The 19937-nt window shown below is 35.3% G+C and overlaps 1 protein-coding gene across 6 annotated transcripts in view; it reads left to right on the top strand.

The window, feature by feature from the left end:
* LIN28B (lin-28 homolog B) overlaps positions 1-19937 on the top strand; it is a 144326-nt gene that overhangs the window by 11627 nt on the left and 112762 nt on the right. For 3 of the 6 annotated variants that reach the window (XM_054491837.2, XM_063666463.1, XM_063666464.1), the window contains exons 2-3: positions 1906-1954; positions 9545-9732. In XM_054491837.2, coding sequence (XP_054347812.1) covers positions 1906-1954; positions 9545-9732 — 237 coding nt within the window. Of the gene's footprint in view, positions 1-1905; positions 1955-8456; positions 8700-9087; positions 9291-9544; positions 9733-10615; positions 10661-12370; positions 12480-19937 lie in introns of those variants that run through there. The other 3 variants (XM_054491839.2, XM_054491838.2, XM_063666465.1) reach the window with 3 other exon arrangements.

Raw genomic sequence — 19937 nt, forward strand, 5'->3', positions numbered from 1 at the left:
CCTGGTATTTCATTTCAAAAAACAGTCACCTAGAATAAGAATATGAACATTTAAAATTATAAATATTTTACAGCTTATACCTGTCTCATTCCTATTATAGTTGTTCAGTCAATATTGGATGGATACATGATAATATCTATATATAAACTTAATATTTAAACTTCTATTTTTTCTACTCTTGTTTTTGAACAATTTTAAACCATTAATATTAGTGAAAAACACTGTGAAATAATTTCATGTTACTTTTCCTTTGAAGCGGACATTACTGTTAAAACTAGTATAACCAAGGACATCACATGTAAGTTTGAATAGTGAAAAATCTGAATGTTATTGTCAGTCAAATTGGCATTTTAAAAAAAACTCCAAAAGCTTATAGTTAGAGCTCTTGAATTAAATAGCATTATTTAGCTAACTTTCTTACATTATTTGATTTTGACTTTATTAAACCTATTTGTGATAATTCGTCCAAATTATTTGCAAAGGCTTTTTTTTTTTTTTTTACAAACACTATCTATTGTATTTACACATCTTTAAAATATGTTGGCTTGAATTCTTCTCTAAATATAAGCAGATAGGATTAAGAATAGGCTGTGGACTATTAGAATAGAAAGGCAGAAGCTACAGTTGTGCTGAAATATTTATGTACAATAATTATACTCACGCATAAGCCAAATGTGCAAAATAAAACTTGATACAGGTTCAATGTAAAGGAAAGCTCTATTTCATTAAGTGTCTGTAATGAATTTTGTTAAAGTTAGAATCTGTCATTATCTTGTGTCTTTTGGTTGTAAACACACGCTAACTGAAGGATTTAATGCACAGAGGTTCACGTGCCTTTTGTTCACATTCTTCCTCTATTCTTTTCAAATCTAACTCGGTGGGATTGTCATCCTTTGTAAAAAGAACCTTGGGTCAACATTCAGTAGAACACTGCACTTGGAAAATTCTCCATTTCCTTTTGAGAAGAAAATTAGATTGCAACTTAAAGAATTTGCACAGAATGGTTTTACTTATTTTTTGTGAGTTGATATAGTAGGTATAGTGTGTAAAACTTAGTTAAGGAAAGACAACTCTGGGTGTAGCAGGTGAGTGCATATGTGTTCACACCAATCTGTTTTGCAAACCTTAATAACTGACCCAAGGATAAAAACAATAATTTAGTAGTCACCAGGAGTTCCTCTTCCAATCACTATACTTCATTACTATGTGGCCTCTTTATTGCAAGTTTTATTGTGTTGTGGCATCTGCCAATGGGTGTATTAGAAACATCAATATTTACTCATATTTAAAAAATGAGAACTGTTTGCTTTTTAAAAAACATTAACCCATTTAAAAATATAAGTTAAAATGCATATTAGATATTTTAAAATATACTTAATGATTAAATGTATTACCATTAATGTAATTTTTCATTCACTTGACTGCAACAGCCCCAGTATCAATTTTATAGTACTATCGTTAGATTCTCATGATTTATCTTCTAAAATATATCTGAAGAGAATAGTCAAATAAGTTAGTTCTTCAAGAAACATGATATTCTAGGTTAAGTAGATTTTAACTGTGCTTGGAAAAAATACTAGTATTTTAAAATTACAGTGTAAAAGTAAATATTAAAATTTAAACTGCATTGTTCGTGATACCGGGATCTTTTGACTGCATCTTAATGGTCTTAAATGTTGTAAATGTTCTTTAAACTAGTGTCCTCTACTAGATATAAAAGGCAAGTATATGCCAATTGGTTATCTAATTTTGCTAGGTGAGTCTTAAACTGTGAAAAAAAGTTTACAGGTCTCTTCATAGAATCAAAACCTGGGCATTTTATTGCTTTCTAATGGCCATTAGGATGAAGAAGAGGCAATTAAATAGGCAATTAATGTAGTACTGACTTGAGCTCTCTGATTTTAGGTTCTTCAGAAGAGGATGAGGTCATTCAACCAGGTTTCATCAGCCCCAGGTTAGTCTTTTTTTTTTTTTTTAAATATTTTGTTTAATTAATGTTTTAAAAGATCAAGATCACTAGAGGCATATGAGAACTTGACAGCCCTCAGGAATTCTCCATCCTTTCTACTTTGGCAAGATGGGTACCAAGTCCTCCTATACTTCATCCTGATCACTCCATCTAAAAAACTGGTGTTCCCATAAGAATTACATGGACGACCTCTTCTAATTAACCCCTTTCCCCCACCCTCACTTTTAGCAGTATTGTATTTTGTGATTCCTTTTTCTGTAACTCAAGCAACATATATAATAGATATTTAAATGCTTATGGAGATGAATGAAAAGTATTCATGGTTTGTTTATTTTTGTAATTCCCAAAATAAAATATGCACTAACGAATATCTGCTGAACTAAATTAAAAATGGAGACATGGTGCTGTTTTAAAATAATTTATCATAACAGAAATAGCACAATATATTAGACATTTTGAGGAAATTTTTCTTATCTAGGAAGCTCTGTGTTGCTTTTCATAAACATATATCAGAATTTGCTCCTCATTTTCATAGGACAAAACTGAGTCATTTGAACTTTAATATTTTAAATCCAGACTTTTGACATGCTTTCTTATATTATTAAAATTAACTTAAAAGTTATAACACCACAATTTTTTAGTAACAATCTTATTTGATGATAATTTATTACTCTGGCTTGACCAGTACCACTTTGAAGGCACACATAGAAGCTGTGATATTGCAAAGTATATGAATATTAATAATAACTACAAGTAAAATGATGTTATTCTGTTATTAAACTTTTCAAATATAGGATTGTGAGTAGCAAGAGGAAAGCAGTAAGGATCAAAAAGTTGAACAAGGAAACCATGATAGGATTTCCATTTGAGAAACTGCTTTTTTTTTTTTTAAGTGAATCTTGACATAGAGGTGATACTCTAATATCATGAAAAAGAAGATTCTCAAAAGTTGCTACAAATGTTTTAGTATACCACCTAGTTTCCTCTTATTATTGTTTTCATTTATTAATTTTTTATTTTTTTCCCCTTATTATCGACTGTGGTTTTTTGTTGGGGCCAGTTCAGAGACCTTTTTCTTTTCTGTTGGGAAATAATGTTAACACCAATGTGTTAAGTGACTGCAATAAAGTTTCATGTCTGTATTTCCTTGTGATTAAAAAGGATTGGAGGGGAAAGGTACAACTTTCACCAGAAGAATGGTTATTTCTAGAGATTACATTTCAAGTTAAAAGACTTTGAATATTCACTGGTCCAGTTTCCTCACTTTTACAGATGAAGAAACTGAGTCCCAGAGAAGTTTAGTGATTAGCCCAAGGCACAGATTGGTAAATAGGACCAGAATTGGTAAATAGGACCAGAATTCTGGCCTCCATTTTCTAGCTGATGCTTTTTCTCCACAGATTTGCTTCTCACACATGCTGATTTGCTTCAGGCATCTTTAAAGCCTGAAGATTTCTTTTAACTTGTCTCATCTTTTACCCTGCCACTCTTCTCTCCTTTTTCATTTCTGATATACTTGCCCTCTCCCCTCAAATAAACCCAAAGGGTAAATATTGAAATAAATACCTGGGAGACAGTCCACATTCTTATTTCAGTTGATTATTTTTTCATGAAATAGAGCTTTAAAGAATACTTTTATTCATTGCTTGAGGGAGGAAGAAAGAATAGTATATTAACATTATTTAGTGTTTGCTCCACAGACTCATGGTATTTATTGCAAAAAGACCTTTAAATTAGGAAACATACATGTTCAAGTAGTACAGTTGAAAAATACTTTCATTTTGCAGCTAAAACATGAAGCTTCCTTTTGTGCCATTTTGGGCAAAGTAATGTAAAACTTAGTACTAAATGATTTTTCTAGCCTGTTACTATTGTAATTAAAGTAATTTAAGAAAGTATTTGTTGAGCACAGTTTGGAAAATATTTTTCCTGCTTATTGGGAGAGAAGTATGTGAATGTAATAGGATTTTTACTATTCCAGGTTTTTAAAAAGATACTTTCTACAGCTATTATGTATAATTTTTTAAAAAAGAGTTAAAAAATACTTTCTTCAGAATGTTAGTCTTAAAATAATGCTCCTTTTCTGAATTTTGTTGTAAATATTTTGCTGAAACATAACTGACCAAAAAGAAGGAAGCATTTGAAAATTTTGAAATGTAAAGGGAAATTTTGAAATATAAAGGCAATTTGTCTGGAAAACTTAAAATTTATGCTAATCCGTTTCTGTATTTCCATAATTTTACTTTATTATTCTGAGGAAAGTGTGTTAAGGTATTTAATGAAAGTCTCGAGAGATTTTTACCTCTGTATAAAAATTCTAACATTGAACCAATTGTGTGAAGCCAGAGCATTTTGCCTCCAGACAAGAAAATTAAATGAGAATAGAATTTTGCTTTTTGGAAACAAAAGCAAAGCGACCCAACTACATTCTGAAGTGCCTCTGCTGCAAGACCCACGCACCCAGTCGGGCGCGCCTTGCATTTGTCTCCATGTGGTAGGAATGTCAAGAAAGTTACCGCCAAGTGGTTTACCGAAACGCGGTGGAAGGAATCAGGACAGTTTGCCCGACGGGCGGGTCGGCGGCTTTCAGGCGGGAGAGATCTTGCCAGGGGCAGAGAGAGATCCCGAAAATCGCCCCCAGCCTTCCGTCCAGCCCTTTCTCGCCGACGTTTTTTCTTGATCCTCCGAAGGCCCAGGGCGACGTTTGCCATCGCGGCTTCCCGAAAGGACGGCGCCGGGTTTGCTGGAAGACAGCTCAGTTTTAGGCATGGCCCGGTGGGGGTGCGGGTGGTCGTTTTCTTGGGTTCGGATTCCCTTTCTTTGACCGCACTTATCTTAGCTTTAGGAGATTCTGGCATCTCATAGGAAAAGGGATCAAATTATAAATGATATACGTCTGGAAATTCAGTAAAAATAGTAGGTTGTGCATAGTGTTTTTGCCATAGTAGTGAAGGCAGGGATTTCTTTTGTTTGGTGTTCTTGGGGACAAGATGACAAATGTAAAAGTCCCTTAATTAGTGAGAAATCACCAGCCTTCTTTGGATCTACCCCACTTAGGGAGAGGAGATGGTAAAGTGACGAATAAAGGGAAAAGTGACTGAGGAAAGAAAGGTGAGAGGAAGCTGCAGAGGCAGGAGGTGGAGGGAAAGCTCAGATATCTGCTGGCGCGGGGTCTGGGGTCTCAGGTCTCGGCCGCCTGGGGAGCGACCTGCCTGGAGAGGCGGGTTGCGATGGCAGCGCTGGGCTACAGACCCCGCCTTATTTGCGGGGAGGAGAGGACGGGTGGAGTCACTTGCCGCATTGCCACAGCCCCTCCTCCTAGTTTTAAGAAGAACCGAAGCATTGTTTCTGCTTTAACAGAAGTCACTCATTCCTTATAATTGAAAACAACGACGGTGGGCTCTGGCACCTCTTTCGGCTCCTTGTACTGTTGGAAAAAAAGTCTGGGAAAACGTGTACCTTGTTTTTTAAATGGGGATGATTGTGATAGCCAACAGGCATATGGTAGGTTATTTCCTTGCTTTTTCCCCCCAGTACATTGACGATTCTTTGTAGCTACTTGAACTCATTTTAAAGACGTTTTGAAAGAACTATAAGTCAAGCTATAAAGTATTTGGCTTTTGCAGGAATAAAACACGCCTTTTGAGTCAAACACAGGTCTTTCAGGCACTAAAAACAAGTAGGAAATGAGAAAAAAATTAAAACCAGAAGACTTCAGGAAAGTGACAAATTGGAAAGCATTCTAGAAGACTCATAGGACGACTTTATGTGAAGGAAGCACTCTAGGAGCTTTAAAAGCTTATAGGCAATTTATACTATAAAAGGATTTTAGGCTCAAAAGTTTTGGGGGAAGGCACAGAAAAAACAGTGCCATATTCTTAAATTGGTGAGTGATTATTTTGTGTTTCTCAATGTGTCTCCTTTCTTTACTTCTCTCCCTTTCCAACTTCCTTGCTTTCTTCTTCCTTTTCCCTCAACCCTTCCCTCGCCTCTTCTCTTCCCCTTTCTTTTACCCTCCCCCAAGGTATGTAAATGCATTTGTCTTAAATTCTTCATGAACGAATTTTAGAGGATTTTTCAGGGTTCCCAGTTGGAAAAAGCCTTCTACACAACTTGAAAGGCTGATGTCCCTCTCAGGAAATGAATGAGTCGATAACCTCTGACACCAGTGACCACTCCAGTGAACCTTACCTTAATTCCACTAATACTGGAGGCCCCCAATCAGGCAAGACTGTGAATCTCATAACTATACTGTACAGTGTAGTTCAGTTATGGTATTCCACACTTTTCATCCACATGTTAATAAATTTGAATTTCATCAAATTTAACAATAAACAGATTCTGAATCTACCTGCATATTATGATTCTGGTTTTATAATGATTAAACTGTTTTCTAATTAAAAGCAAACTTAAATGAATATTTTATAAAGCTAAACTATACTGGCCTGTGAATTTTGTGATCATTACTTTTATGTAAGTAATAGCACTTCACCTCAATTTACATATTGAATACTTTCTGAGATTTTTTTTCCTCTTATACCAGATGTTGATTTTTTAAAGTGATTATTAAAATATGAAAAACATATAAATTACTTTCTCAATTTCATATTATGTCACAAGCTTAGCCTGTAATGCCATCATTGAGATTACTTTCTTGTCAGTATAATCAGTATAATAGAAGTAATTTCTACCATCAAAATAATGCCTAGTAAATGTTTTGTTAGTAAATAATTTTTTCAGAGCTTTGAGCTTTTGTTAAACTTTCAAAGTCATTGGATTTTTGCGCCTTTTCTCCCTAACAGCTGGCACATGATTATTCCTCCGAAAATAAATAAAATGAGAAAGTAGCCCTTTTTCCTGAGAAATAACAAAAGGAATAACACACACAAAAAATCTTTCCAAATTGATTAGTTTTGATTAAACCTTTTATCACAAACAGCTGAAAATAACTTTTATTTTTTATACATCCATTTTCCAATCTGAACCAATTAAATTTATATTTAGTTGTTTAATATGGGGAGGGAGTATAAATAGGTGTATACAGCTTTTTCCATAGCTCTTCGATTCATAATCCCTACATTTTAGCTTGTGTGAAGCAGTGCTGGAGTATGGATGTGTTTGAAGAGACTGGGAGGGGGATTGCTGGCATGGTGGGGGAGGGTCAACTCAGTAGCTTTGTCGAAGGAAGTGGTATCTGAACAGTTAGTTTCTTGGTAAACTGCTTGTTTAAGAAAATGGGGGGTGGGGTAGGCAAGTCTGGTGGTGCGTTTTAAGGTTTTAAAATAGCGATATTTTATATTTTAAAGGAAATAAAGTATTTTTAGTTAATCTATAATATTTATTGTAGTATTCGATAAGGGCAGTAATACTGTTGCCAGCATCTTGTAATCAATCGGTTGAACCAGTTTGAAAGGTAAAGGGGGTAGGCATTTTGAAACTGGAGGTCAGTTGAGGAAGGACAGTAGGAGCTTCATCCGTTATTACATTTTCGTTTATTCATCTCTTCTAGCCATTGGTAGTGGACTTTTAAAATGTCAGGGTACAAGTCAATATGATATGAATTTACCTTTTTTCTCCCACTTGTCCTTCTTTCTCCACCCCACCCCCTGCCCGCGCCGGCTTTTTTTCTCTCCCACCTCTTTCTTTGACTCTGCTGCCGCCTATCCTGGCGGCTCCTCTTCACCTCCCCTGCCTGGCGATCCCCTCCCCCTCCTGCCCTATGTCCTCCGGCTCTTGGGGAACAATCGCCACTGATTGAGGTTCACTCTATGTTAGGCTGGAAAACTGGGCTGTTATTTAGGAAGTCATTAATCACATCTCCTCCCCCGGAAAGAGATGGCAGAGAAACCTGTGAAGTACAATTCCTTACCAACCCCCTCTAAAATTTTCCAAAATGGTTTACCTAAACACAATTTGACTATATGAAGGTGATAATGATTTTTCTAGTAGAATTTTATTTTAAATTTGCAAAAATTTCAGGCATAATCAGGTAATTTATGTGCCTCTGCATTTTCCTAGGTGTATGTTTTCATTATCTAAAGTTTCATGGGGATGTAATTAGGTTTAATTAGATCTTTTATAAATTATATATTTTCCTCTAAGAATTGAATTAAATATGAAATTAGCGTTCCAAGCAGGTTTACTGCCATGGAATGGCTGAATTCTTAAGGGGAAAAAAAGCGTTAACACCGGTTGTTTTATTTAAACGACCCCCTCTCATGATTTTATTTAGTCAGGCTTGTGTGTAAGGCACGCGTGTGCACATATATGACTGCCTTTTTTTCTAAATCTATGATTCACAAGGACCCTCCATTGTGTTTAAGTAGAAGCACGAAATCAGCATTCTGATTTATCCTAAAGAAGCGTTCCAAATTGTCTTTAAGATAACATGTTTGAGTTTTTCGTGTTCATTCATAAATTATTTTGATGTCAGCATAGATGAAATGGCGATTGGTTATCTCTTCCTCTTGCCAGCCCCTTAAGGATACGAGGTGAAATTAGTAGCAAGAAAGCATGTAATTGACAAAGTCACGTGTGCTCAGGGGGCCAGAAACTGGAGAGAGGAGAGAAAAAAATCAAAAGAAGGAAAGCACATTAGACCATGCGAGCTAAATTTGTGATCGCACAAAATCAAGATGTTAGATTGATGCAGAAGATCACTCCGTTCCAAAGGGAAAGTTTTCATCTCACGAGTTTGGAGCTGAGGGCCCGTGGGGCAACATGGCCGAAGGTTAATTTTCTTTTCTATTGTTTTACTGTGAATTTCTTTCTTCTTTTCTCCTCCCCCTCCCCCTCTCCCACCCTTCTTAGACCGTCCCCCCCTTCCCCTTTTACCCCAATACTGGGCATTACCTCCCAACCCCCCATCACGCAGTGGGGCTTTCTGCAAACCTATTGTTATAGATCTCCAAAAATGTTTTGTACCGCCCACACTGATTCACAACTTGAAAAGCTTTCAGGGGGCTATTGTTTGAATTGTGTGAGTGTGATTAAGCGCAGTTTCAGTTAGTGATTCCAAGAAAACTTTTATACACCTGCCCCCTCCCCCATTCCACCCCAACTTTAATTGAAAGTTATGGGGGGGAGGGGAATGCACATTGCAAATAACGCTGGATTCAGTGCTGCCCCATGTGCCTTAACTAGTAGCTCTAAACCATCTTCACGATTTCTCTTTCCTCCTTGTGCCCGCCAGAGAGAATAGTTTTGCTGAAAATTTCTCTTTGTCAATGGGATCAGTATTAAATCAGCAATATACAAGTAAAGTATCGCATGCTGTAATGTAAAATGTGGCTGAAAAATGGAGTTAAATGAATAAGTACACGTATGTATAGAAACGTGGAAGTTGGTGTGATCGATAGAACAGTGTGGCTTCCCCCTCCCCCGCTTTCCTTTTAACCCTTTTCATTTTAAGTATTTTCTGTGGAGAAAAGAAATCAAACCATTAACAAAAAATTTTTTTTCTGTTACCCTTCACCCCCACCCCCAGGCAGGCAACTTTTTTTTTTTTTTTTTTAAATCTTTGAATGCACATTGAATGGGAATACAGACTGACTTTTTTGTCCTGTTCCTTCTCAGGAGGGGCGAGCAAAGGTGGTGGTGAAGAGCCCGGGAAGCTGCCAGAGCCGGCAGAGGAGGAATCCCAGGTTTTGCGCGGAACTGGCCACTGTAAGTGGTTCAATGTGCGCATGGGATTTGGATTCATCTCCATGATAAACCGAGAGGGAAGCCCCTTGGATATTCCAGTCGATGTATTTGTACACCAAGTAAGCCAAACTTTTTTGTCCCCCTCTTCATGTTTTTCCATGTGGAGGAGCTGATCGGTAGTTATGCCAATAGACGTACAATAAGATGCCCTTCGGTATATTGAAAGACAAAATCTTCCCTAAAATCACTAGGTAGTCCAACGTTTAGGGTACGTATGTGGGCCTTTTCCTGGGTTTTCTGTCTAAACGGAAAAGAAAATATTTGAAATTTCACCATATATATTAAGGTTGACGTTATTAGCATTTCCCCCTGCTTCATTCTACAGCGAAATAGTGTTCTTGTAGCTTCCGGTATTATCTATACAATATACTCTGTCGCCTGTATCTGGTGAATGGGTAGAAAAATGAAGAAACATGATCATTTTAAGGTTGAAAAAACAAAGCGAAACAGTTTGCTGTGGAAAGAAATGTATAGATTGCCTTATTTTAGACACCTCTAGTCACAGTAGCTCCCTTTATTATTTCATCCCTGCCTGTCCTGTAGTCATTTTGTAGACTCAGATCAAAATAATTTGACTTCATAGTAAAATAAAATAGAACACTGTTGGCCTAGTGTGGTTGTAAAGAAATGTGTGCAATAGAGGGATGCTTGACAAACATTTTAGAAATGTGCTCCGTGTAGTCATTGGTCTATGTATACTGTCTCTTTAAGAGACTGAACTCAAAAAAACATGTGGCCAGAGGCGGCTCTAGCTTGTGTGTTTAAAATGTGCTGGTCTGCTACTTGGGGTAAATTTCCACTTTTGCTTGTATTGTGTTGTAATTTTTAAAGATGTTTTAATACCAAACAATTTCATTGCTTTCCATTTTCAAAATTTTACCCAGGAAATAATGAATTAATACTTCTGCCTTTATTCCTCTCTACTGCTTAATCCCTTTATAGTAAAAAAGATACTTTTATGGAAGCCGATTGTTTCCTCAAAGAAAGGTAAATATAAATTTTCTGTAGCGAATTCATAGTTAGAAATAAAGAGGTTTACGACTAAAGAGGTTTATTTTGGCATGATATCTAAGTTAAAAAGAATTGAATGAAAGGCTGTTAATACTACAGATTGACTGACAGATACATACGTGAAATACTTGGTATATTTGCTTGAAAAGTATATGTTTGATACTGTGTTGCATGTTCCTAGTAATATTTATACCCCCTTCCCTAAGGAATATCATCTTCAAATTAAATATATAAACAATAGAAACATATGAAACCATTCTGTTTTGATCTGTTGTCCTGTGGTGCTTGGTAGCTTCCTGACCTTGCTGTGTGGTGTGTGTTTTCCTTTCCTGAAGGCCTGGCCATCATTATTGGCTGTTTATATGTGGAAGGATCAGCATAATCTGTGAATTGAAACATGGTTTAAATACACAAATACGAGTCCACATACAGGCTACTGGATTTTATGCTTCCTATTTTATAGTGCAAAATGAAGCTACATTTTCTGTTTTTTCCCCTCTAAGACTGGATGACAAAAATCACTGACAAATCCATTTTCTCTCAGGCTCTTTCTTCCCCCTTTGAACCTTCTTTAGGTTGTTAAATTGTTTTTTATGATCTCATAAATTTGTTTTATAGATGAATGAAAAAAATAACCCTTTTCTTCTTTGTCTGGTCACACCTTTTTATAATTTGATTTTCTATGTTTACCTTCTAAAATATTCATCAAATGTTAAGATATTTTCTTAACCAATGTTAGTGTTTAGAACCACAAGACATTTGTGTTTACACTATTTAATGATTATATATTGATAAACATTCCTCTATTCACTGAATTAAAACATGTAGCTGCTGAAGTTTTTAAAATATATAGCTGTTTCTATACTATAAACATTGATTTTTAAATAGTTGACTTAATCTTCAGTTACATACAGTAGTATATACATACAGTTCATGTATATATTAAAAGGACACTATTAAATGATGCCTAGTTAAAGAGGTTTCTTATATTGTAATATACATAAATTGTATATAAATTGTATGAATAATTGTTTTGAAGAAGGCAGGAATCCTACTGATGTTAGCCAAGCAACTACAAGTAACAGATGGTTGTAAATGATACAGGTATTAAGTGTGCATCACTTATGGAATAAGGTTGCAATTCAAGACTATTTCATAGAATTTTAAAAAACATTTTTATTATTATTTTAGAGGCCTTTTTAGTTTTATAAGCATTTTTGAAAACATACCAGGTTTTATGTCTATGTACTATTTTGTTGTGAAAGGATATGTATCATAGATGATTAGGAATTTTAAATGTTCAACTGGACCTATATCTACTCAAAATTTTTAAAATATATGATGTAGTTTTTTTTGGAGTGTTTGGAAGTACATGTGTCATTGGATTTTTTTTTGAAGTATTCTGAAACATTTTTAATAGTGTGTATTTGGGGAAATAAAAAACAAATTATTTGTGTCTTTAATAAATACATAAAAATTTATGCTGAGGCACCTAGGATACTTTTTCTCTTAAAAATATTGATTGCATGTAACTGCATATCAAAACATATTCAGTTGCTTCAAAGTAAAGAAAATATATATATGTGTGTTTTAAAATTGAGCTGTGTATTTGTAGTTATGTATATTTATAGTTACATAATTCTACTTAAAATTTATTGGCAGTAATACCGTCAAACTTTCTTGTAGTTCCTGTGATGTCACCAAATCCTCAAAAAGAAACACATGCCTAGGTGCTGTACTTTGTCTCTCTTTAGACATGTTGATAAATGCTGTGAGATTCTGCTGTTTGAGGATGGTATGTAACCATGGATGGTTTAAAATGACAGTCTTCATTTGATTTTCTAATGTTAACTTGTAATTTAAATAATCCTGTTTTTATGATGTGAAAATATATATTCTGACCCATGTTAATTGTAAAACATTGATATAATTCAATAATGAATATTTTATTTTTAAAAAATTAACAAAATGTGTAAGTATTATATTTGTGAATTTTGTCATATCTCACTGTTGAAGTTTTAAAAAAATATTTAATAAAATAGGAAAATTCTGATGATTTTATTTTTAAATATAAATTTTTAAGAATTTCTTAAGTATCTAATGCAAACACAGATTTGTTTCAAATGAAGTAAGGATATACGTGGTTAATACAAATTTGTTACGTCTAAATTCTTTTTTTTTTTTTTTGACGTGGAGTATCGCACTGTCACCCAGGCTGGAGTGCAGTGGTGATATCTCGGCTCACTGCAACCTCCGCCTCGAGAGTTCAAGCGATTCTTCTGCCTCAGCCTCCTGAGTAGCTGAGATTACAGGTGCCCGCCACCACGCCTGGCTAATTTTTTGTATTTTTAGTAGAGATGGGGTTTCACTATGTTGGCCAGGCTGGTCTTGAGCTCCTGACCTCGTGATCCGCCTGCCTCCACCTCCCAAAGTGCTGGGATTACAGGCGTGAGCCACCGCGCCCGGCTGTAAGTCTAGATTCTTACTAAGGTGATTTCATAAATTAGAATATGATTATTTGGTAAGTGCAAGTAATTAATACTCCTACCAGTTTCTTACGTTTCTTAAAATCACAGTTAGATTGTAGGATAACATTTACATTACCTGGAAAATGTTACTGGCAGTTTTTTGAAATGTTAAAAGTTTTTAATAAGACTTAAATATTTGATGGTACTTTAGAGGAATAGAATGGTAATTAAATATTAGATCTCTTTTGGAGAAGGGCAACGTTAACCTAATAACTACCTGTTGATGTTTGTTATATAGGTTTTTCTACAGATTTTGATATTTATTTCCAAAGTCATTATCTTCCCTAGTAAGATAAAATGATCATTTGAATTTTATTTTGTTCTGGGGAGGTGTAGAATACATTCTCCTTATTACTCTCTCCTTAGCTTATGTGCCTAATAATACTTCACATATTGGGTGTATATATACTTGGAATTCTTTGCCATCAAATATGATACAATTGTTTACATAAATGTATTTCATTTATTTCATAATGTATGCATAATGTATGTATCTCTTTTTTTCTCAAAGAGAAAGAGTAATTTCAAAATGACTGCAATTTAGCTACCATTACTCAGTAGGCCTAAATATTTATTAATAATTTACCTTTATTCATCTTCATTTACCTTACAAGTATTGGTGTTTTTTTCTTATGGTCTTTATTTTTGAATTAGGTTTTGATCTTTATGGATAATTCAAATGCCCACATTAGAAAGGCTTTATATATTTTATGTTCCTTTGCTTCAAAAATATCTCAAGGAGCAATGGAAATAGAAAAAATAAGAATCATTATTGTTACTGAGTTAAAGCATTAACAGTATGAGATATGAAAACATTTAGAGATGACTAATACTTAAATATATGAAAAATTTCTTACACATAGTTCAATCAATTGATCTAATATAGAGTTCTTATATAATTAATTATACAATGTAGGAAAACAAATTTATTTCAGTATGTTCATTTTTAAGGGATTTTTGTAATATTTCATTGCTAATTAATTAGCCATGTTTAGTTTTGTTATAGTTAAGCATAAAATCATTTTTCACATGAAGAATATGTGTGATTATTATTATTCTCTGGGCTGCTTAAAATGCCAATTAAAAAAATTAGACATCTTGGAAACTTGAAAATGTGATCATAAACAGCTCATTTGTATAGTGAGTTACGTATTTTAATATTTTTAAAATGATTTATAACCTACCAGATTTTTAAGATGATTTGCCCAGTTGACCAATTTCAGAGAATCTCAAGCTAAGTGCTTTAAGGCCGTTTAATCATAACATCACATTTAAAGGCATTTTATTTTTTACTTTTTATTTTTTTCTTGAGACACTGTCTGGCTCTGTCACCCAGGTTGGAGTGCAGTGGCGCGATCTCTGCTCACTGCAAGCTCTGCCTTCTGGGTTCACGCCATTCTCCTGCTTCAGCCTCCTTAGTAGCTGGGACTACAGGCACCCGCCACCACGCCCGGCTATTTTTTGTATTTTTAGTAGAGACGGGGTTTCACTGTGTTAGCCAGGATCTCCTGACCTCGTGATCCACCCACCTCAGCCTCCCAAAGTGCTGGGATTACAGGCGTGAGCCACCGCTCCCGGCCAGGCATTTATTATAAAACAAAATTTTATAAGATTTCTTAATGTAGCCCTAAAGATACTTTTGATTTTCAAGTGGTGGTGCATTTCTCAGACTCTTTTTCATGTATTTAAGTCCTACAAAGACATTCTGATTCAATTTAAATGTGAAATGTGAATTGGGTACATATTGAAGATGTAGGCCTTTCTCCTGTTTTAAAGATTATTGGTGTACTCTTAAATATTTTTCTCCTGCCTTTTTAAAGAGCAGTTTTAGGTTCACAGCAAAATTAAGAGGAAAATACATAGATTTTTCCATGTACCCTTGCCCCTTCAAATGCATAGCATCCTCCATTACCAACATCCCCTACCAAGAGTGGCACATTTGTTTCAATTAATGAATGTACATTGACACATCATAATCACACAGAGTCCATAGTTTATATTAGTGTTAGCCTTTGGTGTTGCATGTTCTTGCTAATTTTCTATTCCTCTTTTATTTTAAAAGACTATTCACAACAAATGAATGCAGTAAATCAAATAATTATTTTTTAAATAAAAATATGAGTGTCAAACCACTTGCAAGTATTCAGTGTAACCTTTTAAAGCATGTCTTTAACTTATCTTAGAGTTCTTAGGTTTCATGAGAAATTAAAAGCTTATTTGTTACCTGCGTTCAACTTGGTAGATTAAAAATTGAGTCCTTCACTGTAATTTTTGTTGCTTTCAGGCAGCAACAAAACATTATTTGGATTTGGTTTAATTCTTCCTATTCAGAGATAGTTAGAAATATTACAGATAGTTATGTCTATTTTAACCGAGCAGCTCTTTTGGTTTGTGATTAACTTAAAAGTTGCTACTTAAAAATAAGATGTACTGTATTGTTTTTGTTTTTTTGAGACTAAGTTACCCAGGCTGACCTGGAACTCCTAGCTAGTCTCAAGAGATACTCCCTCCTCAGCCTCCCTAATAGCTGTGACCACAGGCATGCACCACCATGTCCAGCTTGATGTACTATATTTTTACTTCTAAACTGAGAATAACCTAAACAAAGTGAAGATACTTCTGATCAATTAAACTGGAAAGTTATCTTAAGTGTTATATTCTATAGACTTGATTTGGAATGAAATATGGGATATTTTATCATTATCAAAGACTATCAGTTCTTTATACCTTGAGATATTTCCCCTGAGTTTTGAGTAACAGGAAGTTCAGCTTATTTAATATATAGTTACAATAGATGGCATTGTACCATATACAATGCATAAGAAAATCAACTGATTTATATTCCTCCCTAAAATAATTTGATTATAGCATCTTCTAATATCATAAAAGTTGATAACAGTAATGTGTTTAAGAAAGTACATTGCAGGTCAGTGGGGTACATTTAAAAATGATCTTTAATGAGTAGTTTATCAAACAAGTAATGAAAGTACCATGTTACATTTTGATACATCAGGATACATCTAATCATTTATCTCAAATTGGAGGACGGTCTGATTATTGCTTCTTCCTTTCCAATATCTAAACAATTTGGAAATATTTTCTAAATAAGATTTACAAATAATTGATAGATTTAGTGTTATAATTTTTTCTATAATTTTCTGTTACCTGGAGTAATAATACCTAACTTTTTAAGTTGTTTTGAAGAGTAGAGGTAATGTTATATAAACTACCTAGTAACTCTCTGTTGAGAAAATAAACTAATGTAAACTGGTCTTTGCCAAAAGAATCATGGTTAAGTTATTTTCAGTGGCGTATACTCATGGTGGATAAATAAGCTGGTCTTTTATGTGCTTTCTTTAAAATTGGCCAAAATGTGTTGTATATTAATAGTTTAATTTCCATTACAGTTGACGCTAAGGCTTTTTATTATAGTTTTGTGGCATTGAATATTGTTTTTGTTATTTAAAATAATTCTTTTGGCTGAGCATGGTGGCTCATGCCTGTAATCCCAGCACTTTGGGAGGCTGAGGCTGGCAGATTGAGCCCAGGAGTTTTAGACCAGCCTGGGTAACATGGCAAAACTCTGTCCCTACCAAAAAAATTAGCTAGGCCTGATGGCATGCACCTGTGGTCCCAAATATCAGGGAGGCTGAGGTAAAAGGATCACGTCTTGAGCCCAGGAGACAGAGGCCACAATGAGCTGAGATCACTCCATTGCACTCCAGCCTAGACGACAGAGCAAGATGGTCTCTAAAATTATTATTATTTTTTTTGAGATGGGGTCTCACTCTGTTGCCTAGGCTAGAGTGCAGTGGCAGGATCATAGCTCACTGAAGCCTTGACTTCCTGGGCTCAAGTGATCCTCCTGCCTTGGCCTCCCAAAGTCCTGGGATTACAGGCATGAGCACCAGTGCCAGGCCTAGAATATTGTTTAAAATATCAGGGTATAAACTGCAGCTTGGAAATATTTTTGTTATGCAGATATTTTGGTTTTAATAATTGGTTTTAATAATTGTTGTAACATAAGATTTTTACCTGTGTAAGATTTTACCTGTGTACATATGCGTCTTGGGTATTCATTATAAGCTAAAGAAAAAATACTGTTTTAAATAGGCCTGCTGTGATAATTTAATACCATTTTTTGATTAATAATTATTTAATCTTTGTAAGATAGTATAGAATGATAAAGATTCTGGTCAAATCAGTATTCAAATCCCCATTTATTAGATACCTGTGAGGGAAATAAGTTACCTTGTCAGTGTCTCAATGGCCTATAAATGGGAGGACAAAAATGGTACCCACTTTGTATAGGGCTGTTAGGAGGATTACATGTAATTACATATGTAAAGCACCTAACACAAACTTGGCAGATAGTAGGGACTCGATGTGTGTTGTACATAATTATTATTATAAAGGAGAAGTAGTGTGGTATTGTAAGAAAAAAACCATGGGAATGAGTGTTTGGCTTCAGCTCTGCCACCTTGGTTGGTTTATAACTTTTGGCTGGTCACTTCCAGGGAGCCTCACGGGTAAAATGTGATAAATAAGATTTTTCATCTTTATTTTAGAGGGTTATGGTAAGGGTCAATTGAAATAATACACATGAAAATGATTTAAAAACTGTAACAATCTCAGGTTTTCGTTTTAATCTTTTTTTCAAGAGCTATGTTTTTATTAATCATTTTAATTATAAGAGTTTTTCTGGTTTTTGTTTCGAGACAGAGTATTGCTCTTGCTCATGCTGGAGTGCAGTGGTGGGATCATGGCTCACTGCAACCTCAAACTCCTGACTCAAGTAATTATCCCACCTGGGCCTTCTGAGATGCTGGGATTCTAGGTGTGCATCACCATGCCCAGCTGATTTTTTTTTTTTTTTTTTTTTTTTTTGAGACAGAGTCTCGCTCCATTGCCAAGGCTGGAGTGCAGTGGCGCAGTATCCGCTCACTGCAAGCTCCGCCTCCCAGGTTCACGCCATTCTCCTGCCTCAGCCTCCAGAGTAGCTGGGACTACAGGAGCTCCTCACCACGCCCGGCTAATTTTTTGTATTTTTAGTAGAGATGGGGTTTCACCGAGTTAGCCAGGATGGTCTCGATCTCCTGACCTTGTGATCCACCCACTTCAGCCTCCCAAAGTGCTGGGATTACAGGTGTGAGCCACCGCGCCCAACCTCTGGCTGATATTTTTTATTATATTTGTAGAGACGGGGTCTCCCTATGTTGCCCAGGCTGGTCTCGAACTCCTGGGCTCAAGGGATCCTCCCACCTCAGCCTGCCAAAGTTACAGAGATTTACAGGCGTTGAGTCACCATGCCTGGCCTCACTTTGGTTTTCTTTAGTTTTTTTTTCTGCCTGGAAATTAACCTGTATCCTAGTAGTTTCTGTGCTTGTTAATGAGATTAATTCATATGCGTTTTACTAATCTTCAATATAATATTAATTTTATTTATCATTATGGTATCTTCTCATGTGCTGTAAACTCACTACTTACTTAAAGGGCATAATTAGGCTTATTGATGTTCATATGTCTTGTCAGAAATTTATTGAATTGGCTGGGCGTGGTGACTCATGCCTGTAATCCCAGCACTTTGGGAGGCTGAGTGGGGTGGATCACTTGAGGTCAGGAATTTGAGACCAGCCTGGCCAACATGGTAAAACCCTGTCTCTCCTAAAAATACAAAAAATTAGACAGGCCTGATGGCACGTGCTTGTAATCCCAGCTATTTGGAAGGCTGAGGCAGGAGAATCGCTTGAACCCGGGAGGTGGAGGTTGCAGAGAACCGAGATCATGCCATTGCACTCCTGGTGACAAGAGTGAAACTCCCTCTCAAAAAAAAAAAAAAAAAGGAAATTTATTGAATTTCTTATCCCAACTCAGTTTTTGTATAAACATTTTTAAAATTTTTATTTAATTAATTATTATTATTATTATTTAGAAACAGGGTCTTCCTCAGTCACCCAGGCTGGTGTGCAGTGGTGGGATTATAGCTCACTGCAACTTCGAACTCCTGGCGCAAGCAATTATCCAACCTGAGCCTTCTGAGTAGCTGGGACTACAAGCGTGCACCATCATGCCTGGCACATGCCACTGCACCTGGCTAATTTTTAAAATTTTTTGTAGAGACAGAATGTTGCCTTGTTGACCAGGCTGGTTTAGAACTCCTGGCTTCAGGTAATCCTCCTGCCTCTGCCTCCTTAAGTGCTGGGATTACAGATGTGAGCCACTTTGCTCAGCTTGTATAAATGTTTTTAGAAATGTAAATCAACAAGATGGCTTAATGTCATAGAAAAGTATTAACTTTAAAAAAATGATTATAAAAATCATGGTTCAGTAAAGTCAACTAATTTTTATTGATCATGTACTAAGTGAAACACTGTTGGTTTGGTATTTTCATTTTAGCAAACTTTAAAATAAGTTTTTTTCCAGTTAATTCTCATTGTTTGCATATAAGGCATAAAAGCAAAGGATCGTTTTTCCTGTGTTGTATTCACTTTCTTTTACGAAGTCTAATTATACAGTCTCTACCAATTTAATTTTGGGATAGCTAAGATAAAAAGCAAATATTAGTTTTAAAATTTTGAGCTAAATGCAATGATTTCCCAATAGTATTAAAATATGTTTTTCACATTTCATGTGGAGAAACTGTTTTTGCCAGTGCTTAGAATCATTAATTTATTGTGCTATTAGTAATATACTTAATTTCTACCAGCTGCTTTAAATCTTTTGTC

This window comes from Pongo pygmaeus, chromosome 5, assembly GCF_028885625.2.
Source record: "Pongo pygmaeus isolate AG05252 chromosome 5, NHGRI_mPonPyg2-v2.0_pri, whole genome shotgun sequence".
Lineage (NCBI taxonomy): Eukaryota > Metazoa > Chordata > Mammalia > Primates > Hominidae > Pongo > Pongo pygmaeus.